The sequence below is a fragment of the Palaemon carinicauda genome, chromosome 1 (genome assembly GCF_036898095.1).
Source record: "Palaemon carinicauda isolate YSFRI2023 chromosome 1, ASM3689809v2, whole genome shotgun sequence".
Classification (NCBI taxonomy): domain Eukaryota; kingdom Metazoa; phylum Arthropoda; class Malacostraca; order Decapoda; family Palaemonidae; genus Palaemon; species Palaemon carinicauda.
This window is the reverse complement of record NC_090725.1, coordinates 308,286,523-308,314,454: the sequence shown is the minus strand read 5'-3', so window position 1 is coordinate 308,314,454 and position 27,932 is coordinate 308,286,523. Positions and strand designations below refer to the sequence as shown.

General features: G+C 34.3%; 2 protein-coding genes across 2 annotated transcripts in view; one reads left to right on the top strand and one right to left on the bottom strand.

The window, feature by feature from the left end:
• The window catches only part of LOC137640145 (glutamate receptor ionotropic, kainate 4-like), a 425,472-nt gene that overhangs the window by 133,387 nt on the left and 264,153 nt on the right, over positions 1 to 27,932 (bottom strand). The gene's annotated exons all lie outside the window — the stretch shown is intronic.
• LOC137640136 (glutamate receptor ionotropic, kainate glr-3-like) lies at positions 17,388 to 24,400 on the top strand. The gene is made up of 5 exons (XM_068372631.1): positions 17,388 to 17,443; positions 18,415 to 18,576; positions 20,661 to 20,905; positions 22,919 to 23,139; positions 24,389 to 24,400. The coding sequence occupies exons 1-5, from the start codon at positions 17,388 to 17,390 to the stop codon at positions 24,398 to 24,400; spliced, it is 696 nt and encodes a 231-aa protein (XP_068228732.1).

Below are 27,932 nucleotides of genomic sequence, written 5' to 3'. Positions count from 1 at the left end.
TATATGGGGAATAATTATTTTGATGTTGTTACTCTTCTTAAAACGTTTTATTTTTCCATGTTTCCTTTCCTCACTGGGCTATTTTCCCTGTTGGGGCCCCTGGGCATAAAGCATTCTGTTTTTCCAATTAAGGTTGTAGCTCAGCACATAATTATAATAACAAATAGACATATGCTCTCATGTTGCATGTTATAATGCACAGGACATATATTAGCAGTATATATATATATATGTATATATATATATATATATATATATATATATATATATATATATATATATATATATATATATATATACTTATATATATACATATATATATATATATATATATATATATATATATATATATATATATATATATATATATATATATATATATATATATATATATATATATATATATATATATATATATATATATATATATCATCATCCTCATCATCATCTCTTCCTTCTCTTCTTGGAACAAAGAGCCTCAGCTAGACTTCGTCAGTCGTCTCTATCTTGAGCTTTTAAATCTATACTTATCCATTCGTTAACTCCTACTTCATGTTTCAAAGTCGTCAGGCATTTAGGCTTGGGTCTTCCAACTCTTCTAGTGCCTTGTGGAGCCCAGTTGAACATTTGGTGGACTAATATCTCTTGGGGAGTGCGAAGACAGTGAATGTCATATTTTTTTTTTTTTTTTTTTTTTTTTTAATCAAATCCACATGTTAATGATATTCGCGATGATTGACCATGGTCGGTTCAGGAGCGCAATGAATAAAACTAAATCTCGCGTTTTTCAAAAGCTAACTAATATTGTCATCAAAATTCTGTTAACTCATTATATTTTTTTTTTCCAGCGTACTAAACAGAAGCTACCTAGAAACGGCAAATAATTTGAAAATATTTAAAGAATATTTATAAATTACAATGAAATAGATTGGGAAGTATTTACTTATGCTACGATCACTATGAATGTTGTTTTAAATGGTATAAACTAATTCTCATTGCTAAAGAAAATTGATGTTTGTGTTGGTCTTGGATGTGTTAAGTGAAGGAATCAGAAAGGAAGAGTTGTGGGAGTTACTATATACAGATGATTTGGTCATTACTTCTGAAAATGAGGAAGAATTACAAAGAAGGGTTGTAGAGTGGCAAGAGGCTTTGGAAATTTGGAAAGGGGTGGTTTGTGGGTGAATGTCGATAAGACTGAAGCCAGGGTTAGCAGTAAGGAAGGTAGGGACAGGATAACCATACATGAAAGTAGAGGAGCAGTTATAAAACAGGTAGAATAGTTTAGATACTTTGGATCTACTATACATCAGGAGGGAGGAAATGAGGCTGAAGTTGAGAATAGGATAACAGCAGCATGGGTAAAGTGGAGGGAAGTAACAGGAGTGGTATATGATAGGAACATGCCAATCAAGATAAAAGTCGAGATCTATAACACAGTAATAAGACCAGTGTTTATGTATGGATCAGAAACTTGGGCTTTAAGACGAAAAGAGGAAGCAAAACATGAGAGAACAGAGATGAGAATGCTATGGTAGATTATGAGAGTATCACTGTTTGAAAGATTCTAAAATAATGCAATAAGAAGAATGGCAGGTGTAGTAAAGATTACTGAGATGATAAGGGTGTTACGACTGAGATGGTGTGGCCACGTGTTAATGACGGATGGTAGGGAGGGACTGAGGAGGACTTGGGAAGAACCTATAAGGGGGAGAAGATCGAGAGGGAGGAGGATAATTAAGTGGCGAGATAAGGTGAGGGATGATATGGAGAGAAGAGGTTTAGTGATTGAAGGCACTGGAGAGGGTGCATCAGGCAACCGACCCCTTAATATAGGGATAACGGTAGGGAAGAAGAAGGCCTGATATAAATTTTTTGTTAAATAGATTTTAATTTCAGTCCCTTTAAAAACATTTAATCTCAACGTACTTCAAGTTTTTCATTAAGCCTACAGATACCAATGGAAATACACATTAACATTAGGAAAATATACCAATAAACTAGATATCTTTCACAAAACGTCTCATCGATTTGAAAAAATAAGAATTGTCATATGATGAATAGTGAGGTTAAATCATTGATTAAAGAAACCTTTGAAAGTCATGCTATAGTCGGGGGAAAAATCTACTCATTTGTGTACGTTCCTCTCTGATTTCAGACCATGAACTGTACATTGCCATATCAAGAGGAAGACCTCGATGTCAGGGCTTCCCTGGTGGGGTTGTGGTTGAGTGGTATGACAGCTCATGTCATTGCAAGGCGGACAGGTTTCAGCCTCTCAACAGTGTACAGGTGGATCAGACGTTGGCAAATGGAGGGACACGTACATAGCAGGAAGAGGGTCTCGAAATATCTGCAGTCGCTTCCTGCGCAAAATTATAAAGGTTCTCAGTTGGGGCCATATCCAAATTTCTGCAGAGTATGTTTGAGCAAAGTTATTCTTCAGTATTGTAGCTTGAAAAATGCTGAGATTAACAGAAAACTATAAATTACGACATGAAAAAATTTGTACAGAGAGGTTTGAGCAAAGTTATTCTTCAGTATTGTAACTTGAAAAATGCTGAGATCAATATGAAACTATAAAGAACTTCATGGAAAAATTTCTGCTTAGCAGCTTTGAAAAAAAAAAAATTATTCTTCAGTACTGTAACTTGAAAAATTCTGAGATTAACATAAAACTATAAATTACTCCATGGAAAATTTGTACAGGGTATGTTTGAGCAAAGTTATTCTTCAGTACTGTAATTTGAAAAGTGCTGACATCAACATGAAACTATAAATTACTCTATGGATAAATTTCTGCTAAGCATGTTTGGGAAATGTTATTCTACAGTACTGTAACTTGATGATGATGATGATGATGATTGTAACTTGAAAAATGCTGAGATCCACACAAATCTATAAATTACTTCATGGAAACATTTCTGCAGAGTATGTTTGAGTAAAGTTATTCTACAATGCTGTAATTTGAAAAATGCTGAGATTATCAGAAAACTATAAATTACTCTATGGATAAATTTCTGGTGAGCATGTTTGAAAAAAAGTTATTCTTCAGTACTGTATCTTGAAAAATTCTGAAATTGACATGAAACTATAAATCACTTCATGGAAAATATTCTGCTGAGCACGTTTAAAAAGAAGAAAAAAGTTATTCTTCAGTACTCTAACTAGAAAAATACCGTGATTAACTATAAAACTATAAATTACTCTACTATTTTTTTTAGTGAGGCATATTTGCACTGCCTCGCAAGGGTGTCCTTTTAGCTCGGAAAAGTTTCTTACTAGTTGATTGGTTGGACAAAACAATTTTAGCCAATCAGCTAGTAGGAAACTTTTCCACGCTAAAAGGATACCCCTGTGAGGCAGCGCAAATACGCCTAATTAAAAAAAAAGAAAAAAAAAAAAAAAAGAAAAAAAAAAATAAATAAATTGAGCATACATGAAAAATTGTATAATCCTTAATGGAATGCATAGTTTTCAAAAAAAATAAGGTTCTTGCAACCAGTAGGATCGGAGGTAAATGTTACAGAAAAACAATCATGTCAGCTGTTTAACAATAGAATCCTTAAGTAATATTGATAAGAAAAACACTGATTTGTTAACTTACTTAAGGAGAACTTGATGAATAATGATAATAAACAGAGATTCAATTATGTCCCATCTAAATTCAACTTCACTGTCATTTATGCCAAGAATCTTTTGGCAATTGTTTGAAATAAATAAAAATGATGAACCCATAAATCAAGACCTTATATTACCTTTAAAAGTGTGCAATAATTAAAACTTTTTTTGTATAAGGCATTAACCATGCTGTGGCGGGATGTTGCAAAAACAACCCCCACACCCTTGAATCTTACTTACTTACAATGGTCTCCACAAAACAAACTTTCCCCTTACGTTATCAGCAGCGGGACTCTTGGACAAAAGGACGACAATCAAAACAAAACATATCCTTAACACTATATTTATGAATACCAAAACAATCACTTAATACTAAAAAATCACCAACCATATTCCATAACCAAAAAATCACACTTAGCACTACAATCTTAACTTACTATATATAGAAAACACATTCTAATAACCATATGGAAAACAAAACTTAAAGCTAAAAAATCCCTTCTCCTCCAAACATAAACGTAATTAATATATATATTTCTGAGTGGACACCTTCGTCCACCCAAGGGCCAACAGTCTTTAATTGCCCCAAAACGAGAACTTTATAGCAACCGCGACACTGACAAATGTCAACACAACTGCATTAATTAATTATGGGTCGTGAGCGTTGTCATCATAATAATCATCATCATACGTAGTCTTGTTCAACAGGCCAGGTCATCACCGCTTGGTCAATCCGAATGAGCAGTCTAACACAATTAATTACAGGCCAGGTCATCAACAATTATCCAAATCCAAGCAGTCGTGCCAAGTTCCTTATTATAGCCAAGTCGTCATCAATTACTGTCACATTCAAAGAAAATCTCTCCAAAGGAGGAATCACGGCCTGCCAAAATAAAAAAGAAAAACACTTACGAACACTTCTAGCTAACTGAACTATCGCACTATAATCAAAGATAAATAATAAATTGTTCCTATCATTCACAATCACGACAAGCAAAGATAAACAAAACTGTACTTTGAAAATCAAAAAAACACTTCCACGCTGGTCGAAAAATATATATATAATCCAGCGTTCACACAACTGACTCAGGACGCAGTCAATCAAAAAAAAGCATTCGCTCCGAAACATTCACCCCTGTCGTAACCTAACTAAAAAATGTAAACAAACAATCTCATTTAAACCAACAGTCTTTCTCACCACCAACGATCATTCTCTAACTACCACTTGCTCTTCGGCGCGCACCGCAGTCACACAAACACACAACCAAACACACACTCAAACACACACTCAAACACACACACTCTCGCGCGATCTAGCAAAACTAAAGCAAATGAAATTCTCTCTCTCTCTCTCTCTCTCTCTCTCTCTCTCTCTCTCTCTCTCTCTCTCTCTCTCTCTCTCTCTCTCTCTGGATTTGGCAAAAACAAAAAAATAAAAATAAAGTAAAAATAAATCCTCCACAATGCCCCTCAGCCACTTCGTGGCTGACAGGTATGGTCAATGGCATACAAGTATCCTGGACCAGGGTTCGAAACCCCACCGGTCAGATATGAGAGTCACTCTAGTCTTTGAGTGATTTCGCCTGGGGCTCTGATCCCGAGATCGTTAAGAGAATCCAGACTTCAATGTATTGATATGTATGGTTTATTTGAAATATACATATATATATATATATATATATATATATATATATATATATATATATATATATATATATGTGTATATATATATATATATATATATATATATATATATATATATATATATATATATATATATATATATATATATATATAAATATAAATATATATGTGTGTGCGCGCGTGTGTGTGTGTGTGTGTGTATAGTAAATGCTCCCCCAGGAAATGAGACCGAAATTATAAGATAGATCAACTTAAAATGGTGAGCTTTTGGTAAAAAAAAAAAAAAAAAATTAGGCTATGAAAAGTAAAATCCCCCTTTCTCTACAAAGAAATGTATTCAATCAGAGGGTCCCACTAGTATCAACTTATGCATCGAAAACTTGGGACCTTACTGGAGCCTTAGAACATAAGCTAGTTACAACTCAAAGAGCTATGGATAGAATAATGGTGTGAATAACTCTGAGACACAGAAAAAGAGCAACATGGATAAAAGAACAAACTAAAGTAATATAAAGGATATTTTAAAATGTAAGAAAAAAAATAGACATGGGCAGGACATATAATGAGAATGATAGATACCAGACGAACGTTAACAGAATGGGTCCTTAGAGATTGCAAAAGCAGGGGAAGGAAGAGAAGATGGATTAACGAGCCAAGAAAATTTGCAGATGTGGACTGGCATGGAAAGACCATAAATAGATGGGAATGGAAGAATATGTCTGAGGTCTTCGTTTTGCAGTGGACAAGTTACAGCTGAGGATAATGATGATGATGATGATATATATATATATATATATATATATATATATATATATATATATATATATATATATATATATATATATATATATATATATATATATATTTACTTAAATTAAGTTTTAAGGTTTATGAGTTTGTGGAGGTAATTTTATGTTATGTTTAAGGACTTTGAATACTATTACTCTATAACACGATAAAACTCACACACACGCAGATCAAATTGAATTTTCAACCCTTAAAAACGTCGCCTAGGATATACATCTAATCTAAAATGACTTAGGCAGATTGTTGACAAAGGCACCAGCCAGCCGTTGAGATACTACCACAAGAGTGTTATTGGGCCCTCTGACTGAGAGAGAGAGAGAGAGAGAGAGAGAGAGAGAGAGAGAGAGAGAGAGAGAGAGAGAGAGAGAGACAGAGACAGAGAGAGAGAGAGAGAGAGAGAGAGAGAGAGTAGTATATTGGCTCCCTTTCTGGTTACGGCTCATCATTTCTTTGTCTACACATACACCGAATAGTCTGGCCTATTCCTGACCCATTGCCCTCTATTCTCATACACCTGAAAACACTAGGATAACCGAAAAATTCTACTTCACTCAAAGGATTTACTACTGCACTGTACTGTTCAGTATCCACTTTCCACTTGGTAAGGGTAGAGCAGTTTCCTTAGCTATGATAAGCATCTCTGCTATGAGAAGAACACTGCAAAATCAAACCATTCTTCTCTAGTCTAGGGTAGTGCATTATCCTCTGTACCATGGTCTTCCACTGTCTTGGGTTAGAATTCTCTTGCTTGCAGGTACACTCAGACACACTTATCTATCTGTTCCTTATTACCATTCATCACTGGGCTATTTTTCCTGTTGGAGTCATTGTGCTTATAGCATCTTGCTTTTCTAACTATGGTTATAGCTTAGCTAATAATAATAATAATAATAATAATAATAATAATAATAATAATAATAATAATAATAATAATAATAATAATAAATCTATGGTGACTTGAGTAAGGAGATGTTAACCAAATATAGATCAATATGATTACTGATAAAGATTATATTTCAAATGATACTGATATTGCACAGGTAATCCCTATATAATTTCCTTTAATGTCACTATTCTAAATAAGTACAGTTGAACACAGAAAATCCTGGCACACACCGTAACACTTATTGTGTGGCAATTTCCTGTGTGTGACAAAAACCACCACCTCGGCCATCATTCCTTACACTATCTGTTTGGTTACACACCGCACAGTTAGGGTGTGTGAGGATGCACTTTCTCAGAACGAGGTGTGTCAAAAATTCCTGTATTCAACTGTACATTCTATTTTGAAAGATATTATACAGTAAACAAAATGTTACATCAACAAAAATATTAACACAAGGCTGCAAGATTACAATTCCTTTAATAACCAGCTTATGAAATTATAATATTCAAGTTTGATTCCTCAAAAATTTGATTATTGAATCCTGGTGTACTAGTCACAGATGGTAAGTTCCAAATAAACTATTTATAAAACTTTAATTGAAATGTATTTTTTTCTCTCTATTTAAGAATGCTGGCCATCTACTTAGCAATCACGGCCATTATCCAAATAGCTAACTGCTTACATGGAATATCCACAGGTTTGTGTTTTGTTTACTTTGATGTCTGACAGATTATCATCCATTTTTAAGAAACCAATAAATTATAACATGTATGAATATACTGGAGTAACATGAATAATCTTATGTACACATGTTAAATTATTGTTTAGTTGATATTTATACACGTCGTAAATAACCCATAATTAGTTTGTAATTTATGTATGTGTATATATATGTGTGTATGTATACAGTATAAGTGTATGTATATATATATATATATATATATATATATATATATATATATATATATATATATATATATATATATATGTATATATATATATATATATATATATATATATATATATATATATATATATATATATATATTATTATGTATATATGTGTGTGTGCATGTATGTATGCATATATGTACATAGAATTATAAAATATATGTTCACAATATACAGTCTATATATATATATATATATATATATATATATATACATATATATATATATATATATATATATATATATATATATATATATATATATATATATATATATATATATATATATATATACATACATATATATATATATATATATATATATATATATATATATATATATATATATATATATACATATATATATATATATATATATATATATATATATATATATATATATGTATATATATATATATATATGCGTGTGTGTGTGCATGTATGTATGCACATATGTACATGGAAATATACAATTCATGTTCACAATATACAGTCTATATATATATATATATATATGTATATATATATATATGTATATATATATATATATATATATATATATATATATATATATATATATATATATATATATATATATATATATATATATATATATATATACATTTACACACACACACACACATATATATATATATATATATATATATATATATATATATATATATATATATATATATATATATATATATATATATATATATATATATATATATATATATATATACATATATATTTATATATATGTATGCATACACATATAATATTGAAAAGGAATAAAGAATAAGTGTTCGAAGAAAACTCCTTATAAATAATGCTTACAGAATTATCTTTTTCTCCTTACAGAATTTACAGAAAATGCCTTTGAAGCAGCTAGTGATATCGTTGGATCCCCCGGAATAATAAATTCCACAGTTAGTATCATAACTAACGAAGTAATCGAATCGTCAACCATCTTCAAGGTTATTTTCATATCTTGTGTAATTTACGATACTTCTTAGTTTCACTTCTGGAATTTATAAGTTTTACTTTATACACTGACACCATACTTTGCAAATTGGACTAATTTCATTATGGCGTGACCGTATTTCAAATACCTTTCATATAGTTTCTTTGTGAAATTTACGATACTTCTTGGTTTCAATTCTAGAATTTACAATATTAACTTTAGACGCTGACTCATTTCATTATGCTGTGACCGTATTTCACATATTTCATTCTAATTGTTTATTACCTCTCATATAGTTTATTTATCAAATTTACGATAATTCTTGGTTTCGCTTCTGAGATTTACAATGTTCACTTCAGACGTTGACACCGTACTTTGCAAATTTAATTCATTTTATTATGTTGTTACCGTATTTCAAATATCTTCTTTTAAATGTTTATTAATTACCTCCCATATAGTTCATTTGTGTAATTTACGATAATTCTTGGTTTCACTTCGGGAATTTACAATATTCGCTTCAGACACTGACACCATACTTTGCTAAATGGACTCATTTCATTATGTTGTGACCGTATTTCAAATATTTTATTTATTTATTTTTTTAATACCTCTCTTATATTTCATTTGTGTAATTTACGATAATTCTTGGTTTCACTTCTGGGATTAACACTATTCACTTCAGACACTGACACCATACTTTGCAAATTGGAATAATTTCATTGTTTTGACCGTATTTCAAATATCATATTCTACTTGTTTATTACCTCTCATACATTTTATTGGTGTAATTTACGATAATTCTTGGTTTCACTTCTGGGATTTACAATATTCACTTCAGACACTGACACCATACTTTGCAAATTGGATTTATTTCACTATGTTGTGACCGTATTTCAAATATTATATTCTATTTGTTCGTTACCTTTCATGTAGTTTATTCATTTCCATATTTATCTAAATATCTGGCCGTCATTTTTTGATGGGTAGCGTACGCTAGTCCTATCATACTACGATAGACATCCAAAATTAAAAGTATTATTTATGAATATCAATGTACCAGCGTGTGTACGATATCCTCTTCACTCTGGAACCTCCTATAAAACCTGCATTACGGACTTAGATAAAGATAGTGCTTTATCTTCTTAGCATATTTAGGAGTAGCCGTTTTACAAGTATTGTAGCTAAAACCATAAGCTATATTTTTTCACAGGGCCATTAAATGTATTCAATCTAATATAAGATTATCAATTCACGTTTTGCTTATAAAATTTATGTTAAAATTTAGCTATCGGGATCTCCTGGCTATTACAGCGGTAACGCGTTCGCCTCGCAAACGCATGGCAGCAGATCGATCCCCGCCTGGGACCGTGAGTTTAAGCTGTTTACTGGGGAGGCCACTGCTGTGATTGGGCACCACAATGGGGGGTTGGGCTTGCCCGGCTGACGTTCTGGTGAGCATCTATCGTGATGAATTTGGAACTGAAACCAGACACCTTTACCTTTACCTTTATCAATTGCCTTATGATATAATAGAAGAATCAACGCTTTATAGTTATCTAAAACCATATCTTTTAATTACTGTTTTAGCATAATGTGGCAATACATTAGGGACTCTATTATAATACAAACACGCTGATGATTTATCTAAAATCCCTATTTACAATTACTAGTAATCTATTGACTCAAGTTTTATTCCAGCTGTGACTAAGTTGTGGAATGATCTTCCTAATCGGGTAGTTGAATTAGTGGATCTTCAAAAGTTCAAACTTGCAGCAAATGCTTTTATGTTGAATCGCCTGACACGAGTCTTTTTATAGTTTATACATGAAATATCTATTTTAAGGTTATTTTTTTAAATATCTTATTCTAATTATTCATTACTTCTTATATAGTCTATTTATTTCCTTATTTCCTTTCCTCGCTGGGGTATTTTCCCTGTAGGAGCTCTTGGGCTTATAGCATCTTGCTTTTCTAACTAAGGTTGTAGATTACCTAGTAACAATAATAATAATAATAATAATAATAATGATAATAATAATAATGATAATAATAATACTAATAATAATAATAATAATAATAATAATGGAGATAATGTTAAACGGTATATGATTTTTAAAAACTTATTAGCAAAAAGTTATCTCATTTTTGACGAAATCCTTCCTACTTAATATCACATAAATTAATTATCGATTATCTTATACTTTAATAGTTTTTCACTCTATGCATGACTTACTAATCCATTCTATAAGTCATTGAAAAACCACTTTTATGAGTAATTTTTCAGTTTTCAGAAAAGCGGATGTTCTCAAGCCTTGTTATTTTTACTATAGAATCAGAAAATGACACGCCTTTACTGATTTCCAGTTTGCATAAGGTAAGAATTTCCTCTTATCTAATTACTTTATATTAATCAAATTTACACTTTCTATTTATAACAAGATTTTATTTTCATGATAAGCTGTGTTGCTGCCACTATCTGAGTATTTTGGTTGAATGCATGATTTGTAGGGATATATAGAAATACTTAACGATGGAAAATGTATTGATTTATAGAAAATTTAGAAGTCAATTAAAACCATAATCATTCTGTAAAAAAAAAAAAAAAAAAAAAAAAAAAAAAAAAAAAAAAAAAAAAACCTCTGAAATAGTAATAATAAGTAATGTGGTGTATTTGCAAACACAGGTCTGTCTGCTGAGTCATCAGTAGCCATTGCCTGGCCCTCCTTGGTCCTAGATTGGGTGGAGAGGGGGCTTGGGCGCTGATCATATGTGTATATGGTCCGTCTCTACTGTAGGGGCATTGTCCATTCAAGAGTGGCCTTTAAACCTTTAAATCTTCGTAAAATGTAATCAATTCGTACAAACATTTAATAATTTTCCAAATAATAACTATGAAGCGCGAAGTATGAGATGATGAATAAAGAAGTATTGAATTAAAAGCTTAAGGTAGAGACATCTGGCAAAATCTATCCGAGGCCCTTTGCCTCAATAGGCGTAGGAGGAGTTGATGATGATTTCAATATTATAAGTAATTTTTTCTTTCAACGTACAGTCTGCAACAGAATTGAAGCTTTTTTTAATACGTAGATAATTAAGCCAAGCTTTATTTTTCTAAATGTTCTGCCAATTGGTCGTTGCCATATTCAGTAATTATGAAAATTTATTGTTTTGTCATGTGAAAATTCCCTTGCTTTGTTAGTGAAGAGTTTTACCTTTAAATCAAGAAAATATCTTTTAGTGAAATTCTAAACATGTATAGTTCAGTCAAAATATACAAGTGATTGAACTTGAATGATTCATTGTGTTCAATTTTGGGAAATATAGTGTTATATTATATACTATATATATCTCTGAATAACACCAAAAGATAGTAGTTGTAGAAATCACAATAGCAGTAGTAGTAATAGTTGTGCAGAACTCGGGCATTTTAATAGCATCTAGAGTGAGTGTATCTTACTCACTTAGTAATTTCTATTGTAAAATGCAAACTTTGTTTTACTTTACTGTTTAGTTAGTTGCATATACAATATATATCAACAGAAGTCAATCTTAATATAATATAACCTAATTGATTTCAATGAATATGAATCCTACAAATTATGATATATATATATATATATATATATATATATATATATATATATATATATATATATATATATATATATATATATATATATATATATATATATGTCTATACATATAAATATATATATATATATATATATATATATATATATATATATATATATATTACATATATATATATATATATATATATATATATATATATATATATATATATATATATATATATATATATATATATATATATATATATATACAGTCAGTCCTTAAGGTACGAACATCCAATTTGCGAACATTCAGATTTACGAATGCGACTACCACAGGTAGAAATTATGTTGAAACTCTGAGGAGTTTTGATTTTGAAACTAGTGACACTCCCGACTGGGTCCTGATACAGCCACCGCCATCCAGGACAGGCAGCGCTGACCCTCTTTATTCAAAATCTAATGTGTTGGCTATTGTAATCGTCACATCTGTTTATGTGTTTTACCACCGCCGTTTTTTTGCCTTATTGCCGTAAATTACAAAAAAATTTTGTACTCAAGCATTGCAAAGTAGATCAATACAGTTAAGTTTCTAGCATTAAATTCGTTAAAGAAAATGTTAAATGACCTTTTTTTATATTAATTTAAAGTGTAATGTAAACAAACACGGTAGTATCTACACAAACATAGTTCAAGTCTATGGCTATTTGTACCGTTCCATATTGATAATAACATAATTTACAGTATTATATAAAGTAATGCAATGTGATGAATTCAAACCATATATCTAATAATCTGATATTGATTCTATATGAAAGTGAACTATTTGTCGACTTCTGAAAGCTGTAGGCATTTGAGTTAGACTTTACATACCCTAAGACCAAATTAAAAAGTAAGGGTAATTGGACAATATCGATTTACGAACAAATTATACCTACGAACAGCCTCCCTGTCCCCATTGTGTTCGTTGGTTGAGAACTTTCTGTATACAATTTATGTTTGTGATGTCTGATAATCAAAGATAATATCTTTCTGCAAAGTTTAAGTCAAGTTTCAGAAAAAAAATAAAAAAAAAATAGTTTTTTTTTTCCATTAGAAATTTTATGCTGACAGAAGTTTCGAATTCCTTTTTCATACAAAAATATCTGGAAACTCAAAATCCCTTAACAAATTTTCTTAAATGAAAACTTTAATATTCTATGAAATTATTAATAAAATGAAAATTTCAAAATAATCTTAAAATACAAGAAATATTAATCTGAAAGATTTTTGTGATCATATGACTGATTCCACAAGCTTTACCCCTTTGTATAAACAAGAGACTAGATAAAGAAGAGTCAACAATTACTACAATTTTATATGTATACTTTTAATACTCGTATATCGCTCCATAAATTCCCTTCCACACTTTTCTTTGTATTCTTTAAATACTTGCATATGGCTCCATAAATTCCCTTCCACATGATAATCGATACATGATTTACAGTTACGCCAGGTGTCAAAATATCCTTTTCTAATGGTAATTGGAAATACTATTGAGCATCTGTCATTGATGATCGACTCTTTACATCGGGGGAACCTTCTGATATGGCCAACAAAGCTGCTGTTAGTCACAGGGCTTCCTTTGAATCAGATCAGTCTGGATATTAAGAAGACTCTCTCGCAAGTCAATGCCATGGTTCTCCATCAGTCCAAAGAACACGTAAACAGGTAATAAATAATTCCTCTCTGATCACATGCAATGAAATATTTGTAATCGCACAAGCAATGGTACATTAAAAATGTTATACGTTTCAATTTTATTTTTAGGTGGGGTTTGCACATCTATTTACCATTTAGTTTTCGAGATGAAATTGTCGCTGTTTGGACCCCAGATGAAAGGCTTAGTGTCACTCCAGGTCAGCAGTTATTCCATGACAAGTTCAAAAGGTGAATGCTATTTCATATTTGATACATACAGTTTATACCAAATCTACACACACACACACACACACACGCACACACACACACAAGTAAAAACACATTTATCTTTCCACTGCTAAATCATGGATGAACTTCTTGTGAAGTAAAACTTCCAGGTTAGTCACTTCATACATGCACTAAGAAGGTGCAAGCATCGGTAATGCTTAGGAGCCCCTTAAACACACTTGGGAATTCATTGCTATTTTACATGCAGTCTTGCCCATCATGGAATGATTATCAAGGCTTTTACTTCTCAATACATCATGTCTTTTGCACAATATATATATATATATATATATATATATATATATATATATATATATATATATATATATATATATATATATATATATATATATATATATATATATATATATACAATCTTTTTTATGTGTTCCTCTCCTATTATCACTTATTTATGATATATACGTTTCCACTAACCAGTGCTCGTCCATTGTTTCCGCATAACCCCCAAAAGACTTAAAACACTTTTTATTACCAATTTCTAGTGTCTTTATTTTCCTCAGTTCATCAATTCTTCGTCCAATACATAAACCACAATCAGCTCATCCCAAGTGAATTTCCAGTAACCTTTAATATCCAGACTTCCCTTCCATAAAGGAGACTTGGTTCAACAATCACTACATACTTCCTCACATTTATTTTGAATGACAATTCATGTCCTTTAACTTTTGTCACTTAGCCAATTATGTGACTCATCTCTTCTCTCTCATCTCATCATCTGACATATTCAATCCCAAACAATGATATATGACACACATTCCCATTCTCTACTAACCATGTCAGTCTACATTGTACCCTAGGTACCTTATTTATATTTCCATTTACTCATAACTTCCTTCTCTCCCAAACATTTTCAAACTTCTAACAGATTCTACAATTTCTCTCCACTATCCCCACTCTCCAAAGTATCATTTGTAAACATCAACAATCCCAGATCACATCCAAACTGATGTTCTTATCTAACAACTGTGATTTTCATGGCATACCACATCACTCCATCCATAAAGATGAGGAAAATCCACTCTCCTGCCTATACATCATACTCTAATATATCTTCCATTCAATTATAAAACTTTTAATTGCTCTCAATAACCTATAACATCGGCAAACTTTATATTACATCTATTTGTTTTGGCCTACGACTTTTCTTTTTTCTAGGTCAGAGTATTTCATACACGGTTTCTCCCCTACTTTTGAAAATCTGCAGTAGATGTTTTAAAACAACCCATGAATTTATATATATATATATATATATATATATATATATATATATATATATATATATATATATATATATATATATATATATATATATATATATAATATTTTTATCATGAATACTTGCGATTTTCCTTTTTCCAAATAAGACAGGATTAGAATTTAATGTCAAATTCCTAGTCAAGGGATCACAGACCCATAGGTATATTCCTTTTAGGATAAGTACTAATAGGTTAGGTTAGGTTGGTTAGGTTAGGTTAGGTTATTATACTTGGTAAAGGCTCCAAACTTTAGCAGCAAGTAAAAGTAGAGGTAATCTGTAAAGGTAGGTTGACACCTATGCACTTTTTTGTTGCGACGTGTTGCGACATGGGGTCACGCCTCCTTGTAAGAAAGTGTAACACATATCAGGGATGCTCGTGACAAGACCTTGCAAGAAACGTAAAATGGCACACCGTCACAAGCTTATTAAAACAGCTTTAAATTTTTTCGCGGCATGGTGCAAGGTGATGACGTAATACAATCACCTCGTAAGATGTCACGCACGTTCGTGCCATTTACGCCACCTTGCGCTAAGAACTCCGGCGTGGGACTTCTTGCAAGGTTTTACCCTAAAATGTTACCCCTTCTTGCACACAGCTTACGATGTCTGGCGAGCTGGTTGTAAAGTCGTCTGAGAGAAGTCGTGTTCTAAACGCTGATTGGTTGGAACCCGGGCCGAAAGGAATACCAAGTTCTAGTTGGTCGACACCGGTGTGTGGGTGGTAGTCTCATTTTCAGGATACTAAATGCATTCTCTACAACACGACGAATAAGAGACAACCTATAACTGTAGATCTCATGGGGAACCTGGAATGTGTGGGAGTATGGTTTCATCAGTGTTGTCTTGAGGGCGAAGGCATTATGTGGAAGGGTATTGGAGTGTCATCATTCAGCAGAGTGCTGTCCTCAGGAAATCCCACTGGGTTTTGCTCGATGGCATTATGAAGGCTATACTTGATCTAGGCTTCTCCATCACCAGCACTTCCTTCGGCACCTAGGTCAATGTACAAGAACTTGTACTTTGCACCTGCTACGGCCATGAGTATGATGCTGTGGAACTTCTTGTAGTTATAGTATAGTGATCTTCCTTCCCTGGGCTTCTTTATAAGGACATGCTTTTCATCAAGTGCCCCTCGACAATTATGGTAGTTCCACTTCTTTACAAATACTTCAGCGACAGTCTTCCACTCCTCGGGAGTTTTGGGACACTTCAGGACTTCATGTTTGTAGGTGTCGATGTTGGTTTTGCACACTTTAAGCCCAAATCTGCAAATATCACTCTTGGAGATTTGGAAACTATATTACAGACTTGTAAATGAGTCCCTACTTGCCAGGAAGCAGAGGGTGAAAGCCATTTTCAATTCCACTGTTAGATGATCTCTCATTCTCTTCTTTATCTTGGTGAACATTGGAAAAATACAGTCAACTACCATTGCAAACAATCCTGGTTCGTCCAGGATGAAGTTCTTGAACCCCTTAGGATCTCGGTTAGCTTTTATAGCAGCTGGTCATAATCTCCATGTATGGATCACCTCGTCTGCCATTCCCAGCACCACATTGCTCTTCAAGCTCTTTTTCTTGCTTCTGCCTGTGCCATCAATGCCACAAATGGTTCCACTAGTCATTCTTCGGGTCTTCTTGTCCAATACTTCTCGATGATATAGGCAGCAGTTATCAAAAGAATACTGGTAATCATGCTGTCTGCCTCCCGTCTTGTGTGGTACTCTTCATCCATCTTCTATGGCGGTCAGTAAATCAGTGACTTCCCCAGGCTTCGAGCACTATATATAGCCCTGGTAGCTTGGGCACATTTTATGTGATACTTCGTGATACTTCGCAGGTACCTCGCAACACTGATTTAAGTTACAGGTAGCTCGCAACACTGATTTAAGTTACAGGTAGCTCGCAAAACTGGATAAGGCACCTTGCAACACAGCGTAATTAAGTCGCAAGGGTGCATAAATACCTCATCTACTGATATGTAGCAAGGAAATACCTCGTCTACGTTGCAGCACTCTGCAAGACATCACTACACAACCTCGTGCCATACTCACATCACAATTTGCTCTTTTTTGGGGTGTTTCCACTATGAGGTGGCACGACCCCACGTCTCAACAAAAAAATGCGTACACGTTAACCCAGCTTAATACTTTAGTTAATTCAGGCATTTACCTTTATTTATACACAGCACTAAGGTTTGAATCAATAGTCAGGGTGAATTACACATCATAAAAGAAATATCTCTATGGGTATGTGATCCTACGGCTTAGTGAATTCGATATGAAATGGAATTTGTTCTTAGTTGAATATATATATATATATATATATATATATATATATATATATATATATATATATATATATATATATATATATATATATATATATTTATTTATTTGTTTATATATATACATATATATATATATATATATATATATATATATATATATATATATATGTATATATATATATATATATATATATATATATATATATATATATATATATATATATATATATATATATATATATATATATGTATGTATTTATATAAAGCCTGCGTCAGTAACACAAGCGCCGCTGAATACAATTTATTAAAAAATTTGTTCTACATTGCTACGTATATTATTTCCGAGAGATAAAATTTATAATTTTAACATCTGCTAATGATTTAAATGATATCGTAATACTAATTATGACAATTGATTTCGCACTCATCAGACTAACGGATGGTGGGCACTTATCAGTCACAACAGTCATCTATCCTCCCCACACCTACCCTCCAGGGGCATATAAGAACATTCCCAGCACCAATCAGCAGATGCCTATCAGTGGGCCAATGGTGGAGGTTCTAGAAATCCTTAGCAATGCAATCAATTTTACGTGAGTGTATTTTAAATTTTGTAATTACTGTTCTTAAACAACCTTTGACCTGGATTACTATGGTTTGTTATTTGTTTATTTATGGTCGTAGATTACAGGCAAGAAACGTGCTCCATGAATATTGTTCACACATTATTATTATTATTATTATTATTATTATTATTATTATTATTATTATTATTATTATTATTATTATTATTATTATTATTATTATTACAAGCTAAGCTAAAACTCTAGTTAGAAAAACAGGATGCTATGTGACCAAGGGCTCTAACAAGTGAAAATAGCCCAGCGAGGAAAGGAAACAAGGAAATAAATACATTATATTACCTGGAAAGCTGATCTTTATTGAATTTTTTTTTTATTTAACACAGTTCTTGTATTCAATATATGGTATTAATATGAAAAATACATAATCTCTCTTCTGAAATTTCTAGTAGTAGTTACCTATTGATTAAACTTCCGAATCCTTATTAGAAGAAATCCTCGTTTGAATAATAGCCCCTAGACTCCTAGAGCTTTTTTTTATATGCTAATAATTTCTTATTTCCAAAGATTCCTACATTGGTTAAATTTTAGATTATTTTATTATCTACCTCTTAATCTGTAATCTAGGACAATTTGCCTAAATATATTTTCTTTAGTAATAACATGGAAATGTTCTTAACTATATAGTCCAGAGAAATTTATATTATATTATATTATGTTATCAATTAATATTCTTTACATGATGATCTTCGGTACATTTTTGTTTTAATTGCATGTACACATTTTGATGAAATGCCCTATAAAATATGATTAATATTAAATAATCTTGGGTACAAATTTTTCCATTTGCATGAACACATTATAATAAAAAGCCTTATAAATTATGATTATTAGATAATCTTGAGTACAATTTTTTCCATTTCCATGTACACATTCTAGTGAATTGCCCTGTAAATTATGATTATTATTATATAACAAAATGATCAGCTTTATCTACAATTTTACTTAGGAAATCAAAGGAAGATTCTCTCTAATAATATACAGGTATGTTAAACTGCATGAAGCATATCACATCATAAATATAAAAAAGAAAACTGAAATAATAACAGCTTATATTTCCAGGTTCAGTGTTTCTCTCCCTCCAGATGTAGCATTTGGATATTTATTTCCTAATGGATCCTGGGGAGGAATGGTTGGGCAGTTAGCCAGAAAAGTTAGTTATTACTTCATATATAATTTAATTTACAGTCAGCATTTCATGCAGACATCTTGATAGAAATTACGACTTTTTGTATTTCTGTACTACACTTTAAACTAGATATCTTTCAAAATGCTTCCTGTGAAATCTAATCAAATTTAAAGGTATAAAGATTTTCAAAGCTTTTAACAAGAGACATGTAAATATTCCTAGTTTCGTCTTAAAATTAAATAAACTATATCATTTGAAATCAATCTAGCTCTTTCAGTCTCTTCCTCTTGCATATATTTTGCATAAAAATTTCTAAATATAGGAATTTACTATCAATTGGCCAGTAGGATCTGTGATAATATAAATAAGAGACTTAATTCATAATATGCATACATATATATATATATATATATATATATATATATATATATATATATATATATATATATATATATATATATATATACGTGTGTGTTTATATATATATATATATATATATATATATATATATATATATATATATATATATATATATATATATATTGTGTATATATATGTGTGTGTGTGTGTTTATGAATATATATATATATATATATATATATATATATATATATATATATATATATATATATATATATATATATATATATATATATATATATATATATATATATATATATATATATACATATATATATATATATATATATATATATATATATATATGCACATGTATATATATATATATATATATATATATATATATATATATATATATATATATATATATAAATATATATATATATATATATATATATATATATATATATATATATATATATATATATCGAAATATTTTCTAGGAAGTGGACATTGCATTACAACTCTTCAGCGTCTCTCTCCCAAGAGCAGAGGTTATTGATTACACAGTTCCCATGATGATTGAGATCGGAAGAATCCTATCACGGAGAGGAAAAACTGAGGTAGATCCTTGGGGATACTTCATGCCCCTTTCTCCGGAAGTATGGCTATGCCTACTTTCCTCCCTCTTCTTGGTTATGGCTTCTTCGTTCCTCATATCAGCTTTTGACACATCTAACTCCCGATCAAAGTATGCCTTGGAGAACTACATAAGGATACTTTTAAGCCAAGGTGAGTGATTGGTTCCCAGGGTTAAATGCATATACAGTATATGTTTGCACTTTCAACTATTTGTTTATTATTATTGAAAACACATCGGGTTTTAGAAGACATGGCATATTTTAAAGAGAGGTCTAAATTGGGAAATATATATCTGTTTTAGAAGACTCGTCATATTATACAGAGATCTAACTTGGGGAATACATATCTGTTTTACAAAACTTGCTATATTTTACACAGAGGTCTAACTTAAGAAATACCTATCTATTTTAGAAGGCTTGCCATATTTTATAGCGAGGACTAAATTGGGAAATAAATTTTATAAGACTTGCCATATTTTGCAGAGGGGTCTAACTTGGGAAATGCGCATCTGTTTTAGAAGACGTGGCATATTTTACAGAAAGGTGTAACTTGGAAAATAGAAGACTTAGCATATTTTACAGAGGTCTAAATTAGGAAATATATATTTGTTTTACAAAACTTCCTATATTTTACAGAAAGGTTTAAATTGGGAAATACATATCCGTTTTAGAAGACTTGCCATATCTTAGAGAGGTCCAAGTTGGAAAAACTTACCTATTTTAAAAGACTTATACATATTTTACAGTCCAACTTGGGTTAAAATCTATGTGCAGTGATATATATATTAAAGCACAATGAAGTAGCTACTGTTAGTAACAAAGCTACTCGCATATCAGGTTAGGTAGATCTCTAGATATCACTCTCCCCAGACAACAATTCATCAACAACTTTTCTCCAACTCCATGCAGCTCATTTAAAATTTTAGGGGTCATACTTGATTTCATGTAAATTTTTGAATAACCTATGTCCGTCTATTCTTTGGTTGTAAATAAATGGGTAAATTGGGGAGCTTACAAGATTTATAGACACCTGTTTATACTCTAAACATTTTCTTGTCAGATTTTTAGTGGCTGACTAACTTTTGAATTTGGAGATAACCTTGAACTCCAAAATGATTATCCCTGATCTCGATTTTAATACCTCATATTATAAGGTTGTCCTTAACACTGGCCAATCTTTGCTTTTACATTACCCTTAGACTACATCTTCCACCACATATTAAACGGTTCGACACTAATTTGGACTGCTAGAATTTTGTATCATAATACCTGACCCCACTAAGTTTTCTTCCATATGTTACTAAATAGTAAAGTCAGCTGAATTAAATAATCAAAACTGTAGAAATTCAGACCTTGTATAGAATTTTTGGAGCATATTTATATAATTCAGCTATCATCTATTTTATATAGTTATTTCTCTCAATTTATTCAATTTCTTTGCAGTTTTGCGTTTAAAATTTATTCTTTACTTCACCAATACTTTCCTGGTTTGGAAGACCTTGCCTAATGAATCACTTAAGCTTCTAGCATATTCGCTCTGCCATCTAGGGTTTCAACTTGCTAGCAATATTAACCTTCATAACATAGACCTCGTACTGAACATAACGTTATCTCTTCACCATTTATTTTTACTTCACCTATACTTTCCTGCTTTGAAAGACCTTTCAAAGCTTGTATCAATTTTTCCCCACCTGTTAGGGATTTACCTTGTCTGGTAAAATAAACTTTGTGATGAACATGATGTACAGTGGTAACGTGTTTGCCTATCATTCGCATGGCGGCATATCGATCCCCGCCCGGGACCGTGAGTTTAAGCTGTTTACTAGTGAGGCCTCTGCTGTGGTTGGGCACCACAGTGGGGTGTTGGGCAGGCCCATCTGACGTTCTGGTGAATATCTATTCTGAGAACTAAAACCAGAAACATTTAAGCCCTTGCTGTGGTTGGGCACCACAGAGGGGTGTTGGGCTGGACCAGCTAACGTTCTGGTGAGAGTCTATTCTGAGAACTAAAACTAGAAACCTTCAAGCCCCTGCTGTGGTTGGGCACCACAATGAGGTGTTCGGCTGGCCCAGCTGATGTCCTGGTGAGTATCTATTCTGAGAACTAAAACCAGAAACCTTTAATCTTTAACCTTTACTGACCAATCATTATATTTCCCAACAGACTCTGCTGTACCACATGCAAGTCAATGGTCCAAGGGAATAATCGTGGTTACTTGGCTGGTAGGAACACTGATAGTAATGAAAGCTTATGCGGGTAACCTAAGTTCCCTGCTGATTGTGAGATACGTCCCTCAACCTCACCATTCTGTCAAAGCTGTTGTGGATGACCCCAGAGTCATTTCAGTTATGTCAGGAGGTGGATCTTTCCAGCAAACACTCCATGTAATTATTTATTCGTTTTTAATTTTATTTCCTTTGTAAGTTCTATATAATTTCATATGGTACACTGTAAGCAATATACATGATCTTTGATGTGTCGTTTCTGCTACCTGCTGTACCTACTCACAACCTTCTAATTTATTTTAGTCCCTGCTTCGATTCTACCCCCTATAGTTTAACGCCCTTCAATTTACTCTTCATAGCACAAATGCTACTTTTTACGACATTTGTACCTCTGTGCTGAAAAGCCCATCTATATATATATATATATATATATATATATATATATATATATATATATATATATATATATATATATATATATATATATATATATATATATATATATATATATATATACATATGGATAGATATATGGATATAGATATAGATATATGTATATATATATATCTTTGGGCTCAAGCCATGACGTCCTGATGGAAGTTTCCTTTAGTAGCTTCCTGAGGGTATATATGACTACAGTAGCTTTTCCCAGAGAATTAAACTAAAGGTTTAATAGAATTCTAACTTCTGGCGCGAGTACCCTATATGCACCTCACATAGCGTTTAAGCTTCGAGAGGAAGGTGGCAAGTTATAGGAGGAGCCGTTGCAAAGTTATCCTCCTGCGTTACTGTTACTGTACCTCGCGACGTAAACAAATGGCAGCCATAGCTGTACGACATCTTGCCTGACGTCACTTCATTCCTAAACTTCATTCCTAACCTTGTAGCGTTCCTGCGTAGCTTGTTTATCCCAGTGTTCGCTATTTTGTTGCATCATGTCGCAATCATCAGCCTCGCCTTCTTCTGGAAAGTTGAGTACCATGTTCTTGTATTGTTAAACTAAGCTCTGGCCGTAAAGTAACGATTTTTTATCCTTAAATCTTATGTTTTGTGGTGGAGCTGTGCCTCGACCGGAAGCGTCATGTTACAACGCTGTTGTTCGCCTCGCATGCTTTATTTAGTTAGCCAGAACAACGTTACCGGTCTAATAACTAATTAAAATATCATTAGTTATTTAGTCTTCATTGCTATGAGTTAGTTATATTATGCCGACAGTATTCTACGGCGATCTGCGTTAGCCGTATCCTATGCTAGCCTACTAGCCTAACAATAGGCTCGACGCCTAAGTGTTCATGTTTACTTCCTGCATGATATAATAAGTGTTCCTAGAGTTATTTTACAAAATGAAGTTTTAGGCATTTATACATACAAGATTCAGTGATTGCACATGTGTTCTTTCACCTTCTAGGAAGCATACTAGGGGTTTCGGTGGTCTTACAATTGACTCCCTTACCCCTAACCTAACGTTGGGGCCCTTGTATGCTTCCTCACCTCCCCAGTTACCTTATTTAAGGTAATCTCCTCCCTCTGTGGTAGCCTAGGCTACATCCTAGCCCTCCATACCTTGAATAGCATTCAGGTAGGTTAGGCTAGGATTGAGTTGGGACAGAACCCCAGAGTACTAGTCGTTCACCCCAGCTCACCTTAGGAGAATGTTTTTCTCCTTCTGGTCCTTGCTGGAGGCTGAAGGTGGTAGGGCTCTGCCCTTTCCCCTAGTCTGCACTTGGTTGGGTCACGACCCTTCCTCCCTGTAGCCTAGCAACTTGTCCTAACCCTGTCTTGCCTAGTCTGGGAGAATGGTTCTCCTAGCCTAGGTTAGGCAGTCATTGGGATTCTGTTTCTTTAAAGGTTAGGACAGGACACTAGTGCTGTACCTAAGTTGAGCTAACCTACTTTAGGTTAGAGAGCGTTCTCTCCTCCCTAGATAGGCTAACCTAAAAACAGATTTCCTTTCCTTTGGGAGTGTAGGTGGGTGCTACGTCTCCCCCCCCCCCATCACTCCATCTCAGGACCCTTTTCCCTCCCCCTCTATCCCTTTGTGTTGGCTCGCCATCATACCCCTGTCCGCCGTCCTACAACTCCACCGCTTGCCGGCGGGTTGTGGGATCGATTTGGTCCTTCTATTAGGTAGTCCGTACTGCTACACTTCCCGCACATAGTCGAACTATGGGACAGTTTCAGCGGTCGGCCTGCCGGCGGAAGACCTCCCTTCTTTGAGTGTCCTCCGGTCCTCCCTTGGGCTGCCACAGGCAATATAGTTGTCTGCCGGCTCTCTGCCGCCGGATGAAAGGCGTATCCTCCCCTTTCATCTGAAACTCCTTCCGGAGGAAGACTAGAATGGGTACTGGCTATTACCCTTCCTTCTCTTCCCTCCTTGCTATCTCTCTCTCTATTCTGGTGTCGGTCCACTGCCGCCTCTGTCCTACCGGCGCTAGCCGCCGGCATCTTCGGTAACCTACCTGTCTCATTGAATGATGTCAGTGACGGTCTACCATTGCCGTTCGCCTGCCGGCTACCGGGGGTCGCCGTCCTGCCGAAGAACTGCCATTACCTGAGGTGCCATCCCTTCTCTCTGCCACTTAGACTGTAGGCGGCGATGGGTCCATCTTCGGTGGAGTTTTGCCGGCGCTAGACGGGCCTCCGGCACGACGTTAGACTGCCAGTGCTACTAGTCTTGGCTTTACAGTGGACAGTCACCCCTCTCCCCTGCCGGCCCGGTGCCGACAGATATTATTGTGCAGCTATGTATAATAGCCGGTACTCCTTTGGTATATCTATACCATAGAACGAAGACTATTGTGTATAGTTGACGGTAAAACATTTCCAGCATATTCTGTGCATTCTTGTGCAGTCCCTTGACGGGAACTAATCTACAAAGGGCTTAGCTTATCCCCTTTCTCTATATAAATTGAACGATTTCAGCTTCCCCCCTCTCTGTAATTAATTCCCCAGAGGAAGCATAAGCTTGGCTCATCCGAAACGGATGTTCTTCCTCTTCTGAGACCCTTATCGGTTCTATGGAATTAATTATAGTGTGAGGTCACGGCAATTGGATGGGAGGGAGTCACAAATATGTGTCTTTCCTACCTCCTTTCTAGCTTACCTATCCTAGGCTTATACACAAATGGAATCTTATATATAATAAGTTGCTAAATTAATCCTAATCTAAGATTACTGTAAGTCATATTGTATTGACTTCCAAGTACTCATTGTCTCTTTCTTTTACATGAGGAGTACGTGAAGTGTGAGAGCGCCTTCTGCAGTGTTCGTCGCCCTGACTTTTACGGTCATCACGCGTGCCGGACCCAAGCTGGATGCTCAACCAAGAAGGGGAACCTTCGGTATTGGGATCCGCAGACCTGTTCCGTCTGCAAAGGCCTTCTTGATGAAGCGTTTGATAACCCTCCGTCCGCGGAGGCCCGAGACAATGCCCGAGAGAAACTGCGCAAGTGGGTGCGCGGTTTTCAGAAAAACGCCACAGGGCCTTATCTCCCTAACGAGAAGATGAGGGCCTTACTCTTCCCTAAGGCATCTGTTGATGCCGTAACCCCCAAGGATGAGATCCCCTGTATCCAACTAACGGTTGAACCGGACGTTGCGGCCGCTCTCCAAGGCTGTCATATTGACGAGGTTGAGAGAATGTCGGATGTGTCCGAAAACACTGAAAGGACCCTCATGGCCGAGGGTCAAGAAGAAGAGGAGGATCAGGTGGAGTTCCCTGATTCTGAGGGCGAGATCACCCGTGCACCTTCTGTGGCTTCTGCTGTGGTTGAGGAGCCAGTTCCCTCTACTTCTGATGCTGCTGCTGCTTCGATACCCGTGGTACCGGGCATCCAGGATACCATCCAGGCTCTGGTGGCATTCCTGAATGAGAAGTTCCATGAAGGTCATGAGAACCTTAAGAGGGAACTCATAGGTGTTAAGAAAACGCCGAAGGAGATCTCTGTCAAGGATCTTCCTGCTTGCTCAGTGACAAACCTCTGGAGGCATGCTAAACACATGCCAATAACGACTGGACGCATCTTCATTAACGACAAATTGGGTGCCGTCCCCCTTGAAGAGGATGAGTTTTACCCTAATTTTGAAGCCCTAAATGTTGTCTTGAAGGCGGTGGAAGAAGGAAAGTCCTGCCCTACATTAGAGGAGTGTAGGCCTCTCTCCCTCGCCTTACCGCCTGACAATAAAAGCTGGAAGGACATCCAACTTACCTTCACGGTTGGAAAGTTGGAACCTGACGTCGCTGGACGTCAGTTTAATGAGAAACTTCCCAAGCTTAATGACCACCTTTTGCGTCGGGAACAAGACACCAAGGAGAGGGTGGCCGCCTCTCTGTCGCTTCAAGTACAACTCGAAGCAATGGCCGGGGACGTTCGGGTCCCGGGCTACTACATGGTTCTCATGAGAACCCACCTTGCTACCTTGCTGAAGGACTTATATAGCTTCATCAATGCCCGGAGAGCCTGCAGAGTCCGTGTTCGCTGATGCAGCTGTGAAACACGAACCCCGGAAACTGATCTCCTCCAACATCTGGGGCAAACACCTCTTTCCAATAGATTTGGTGAAAGAGATTGCGGACAAAGCTGCCACTGAAAACAGGAACCTTCTCAACAAGTGGGGCACGTCCCGAAAAAGGAAATCTTCTCAGGATGAAGGTCCACAACCTAAGAAGAAATCCAACAAGCCTAGACCCCAACAGCATCAAGCCAGACGCCAGTTTCCGGCTCCCGCTACTCCCCAGATAGTGGCCCAGCCGCAGCAAACCTTTCAGCTCCTTCGATCCTTGGGCACGCAGCATCGTCAAGAAGGCACTAGGGTGGAGTTGGATAAAACCACCTCCAATCTTCTACCAATTCTTCCAACCCTCAACCCCCATCCTAGAAGAATATGTCCTACAACTCTTGAACAAGAAGGTGATCAAGAGAGTAAAGTCCACCAGGCTCCAGGGAAGACTG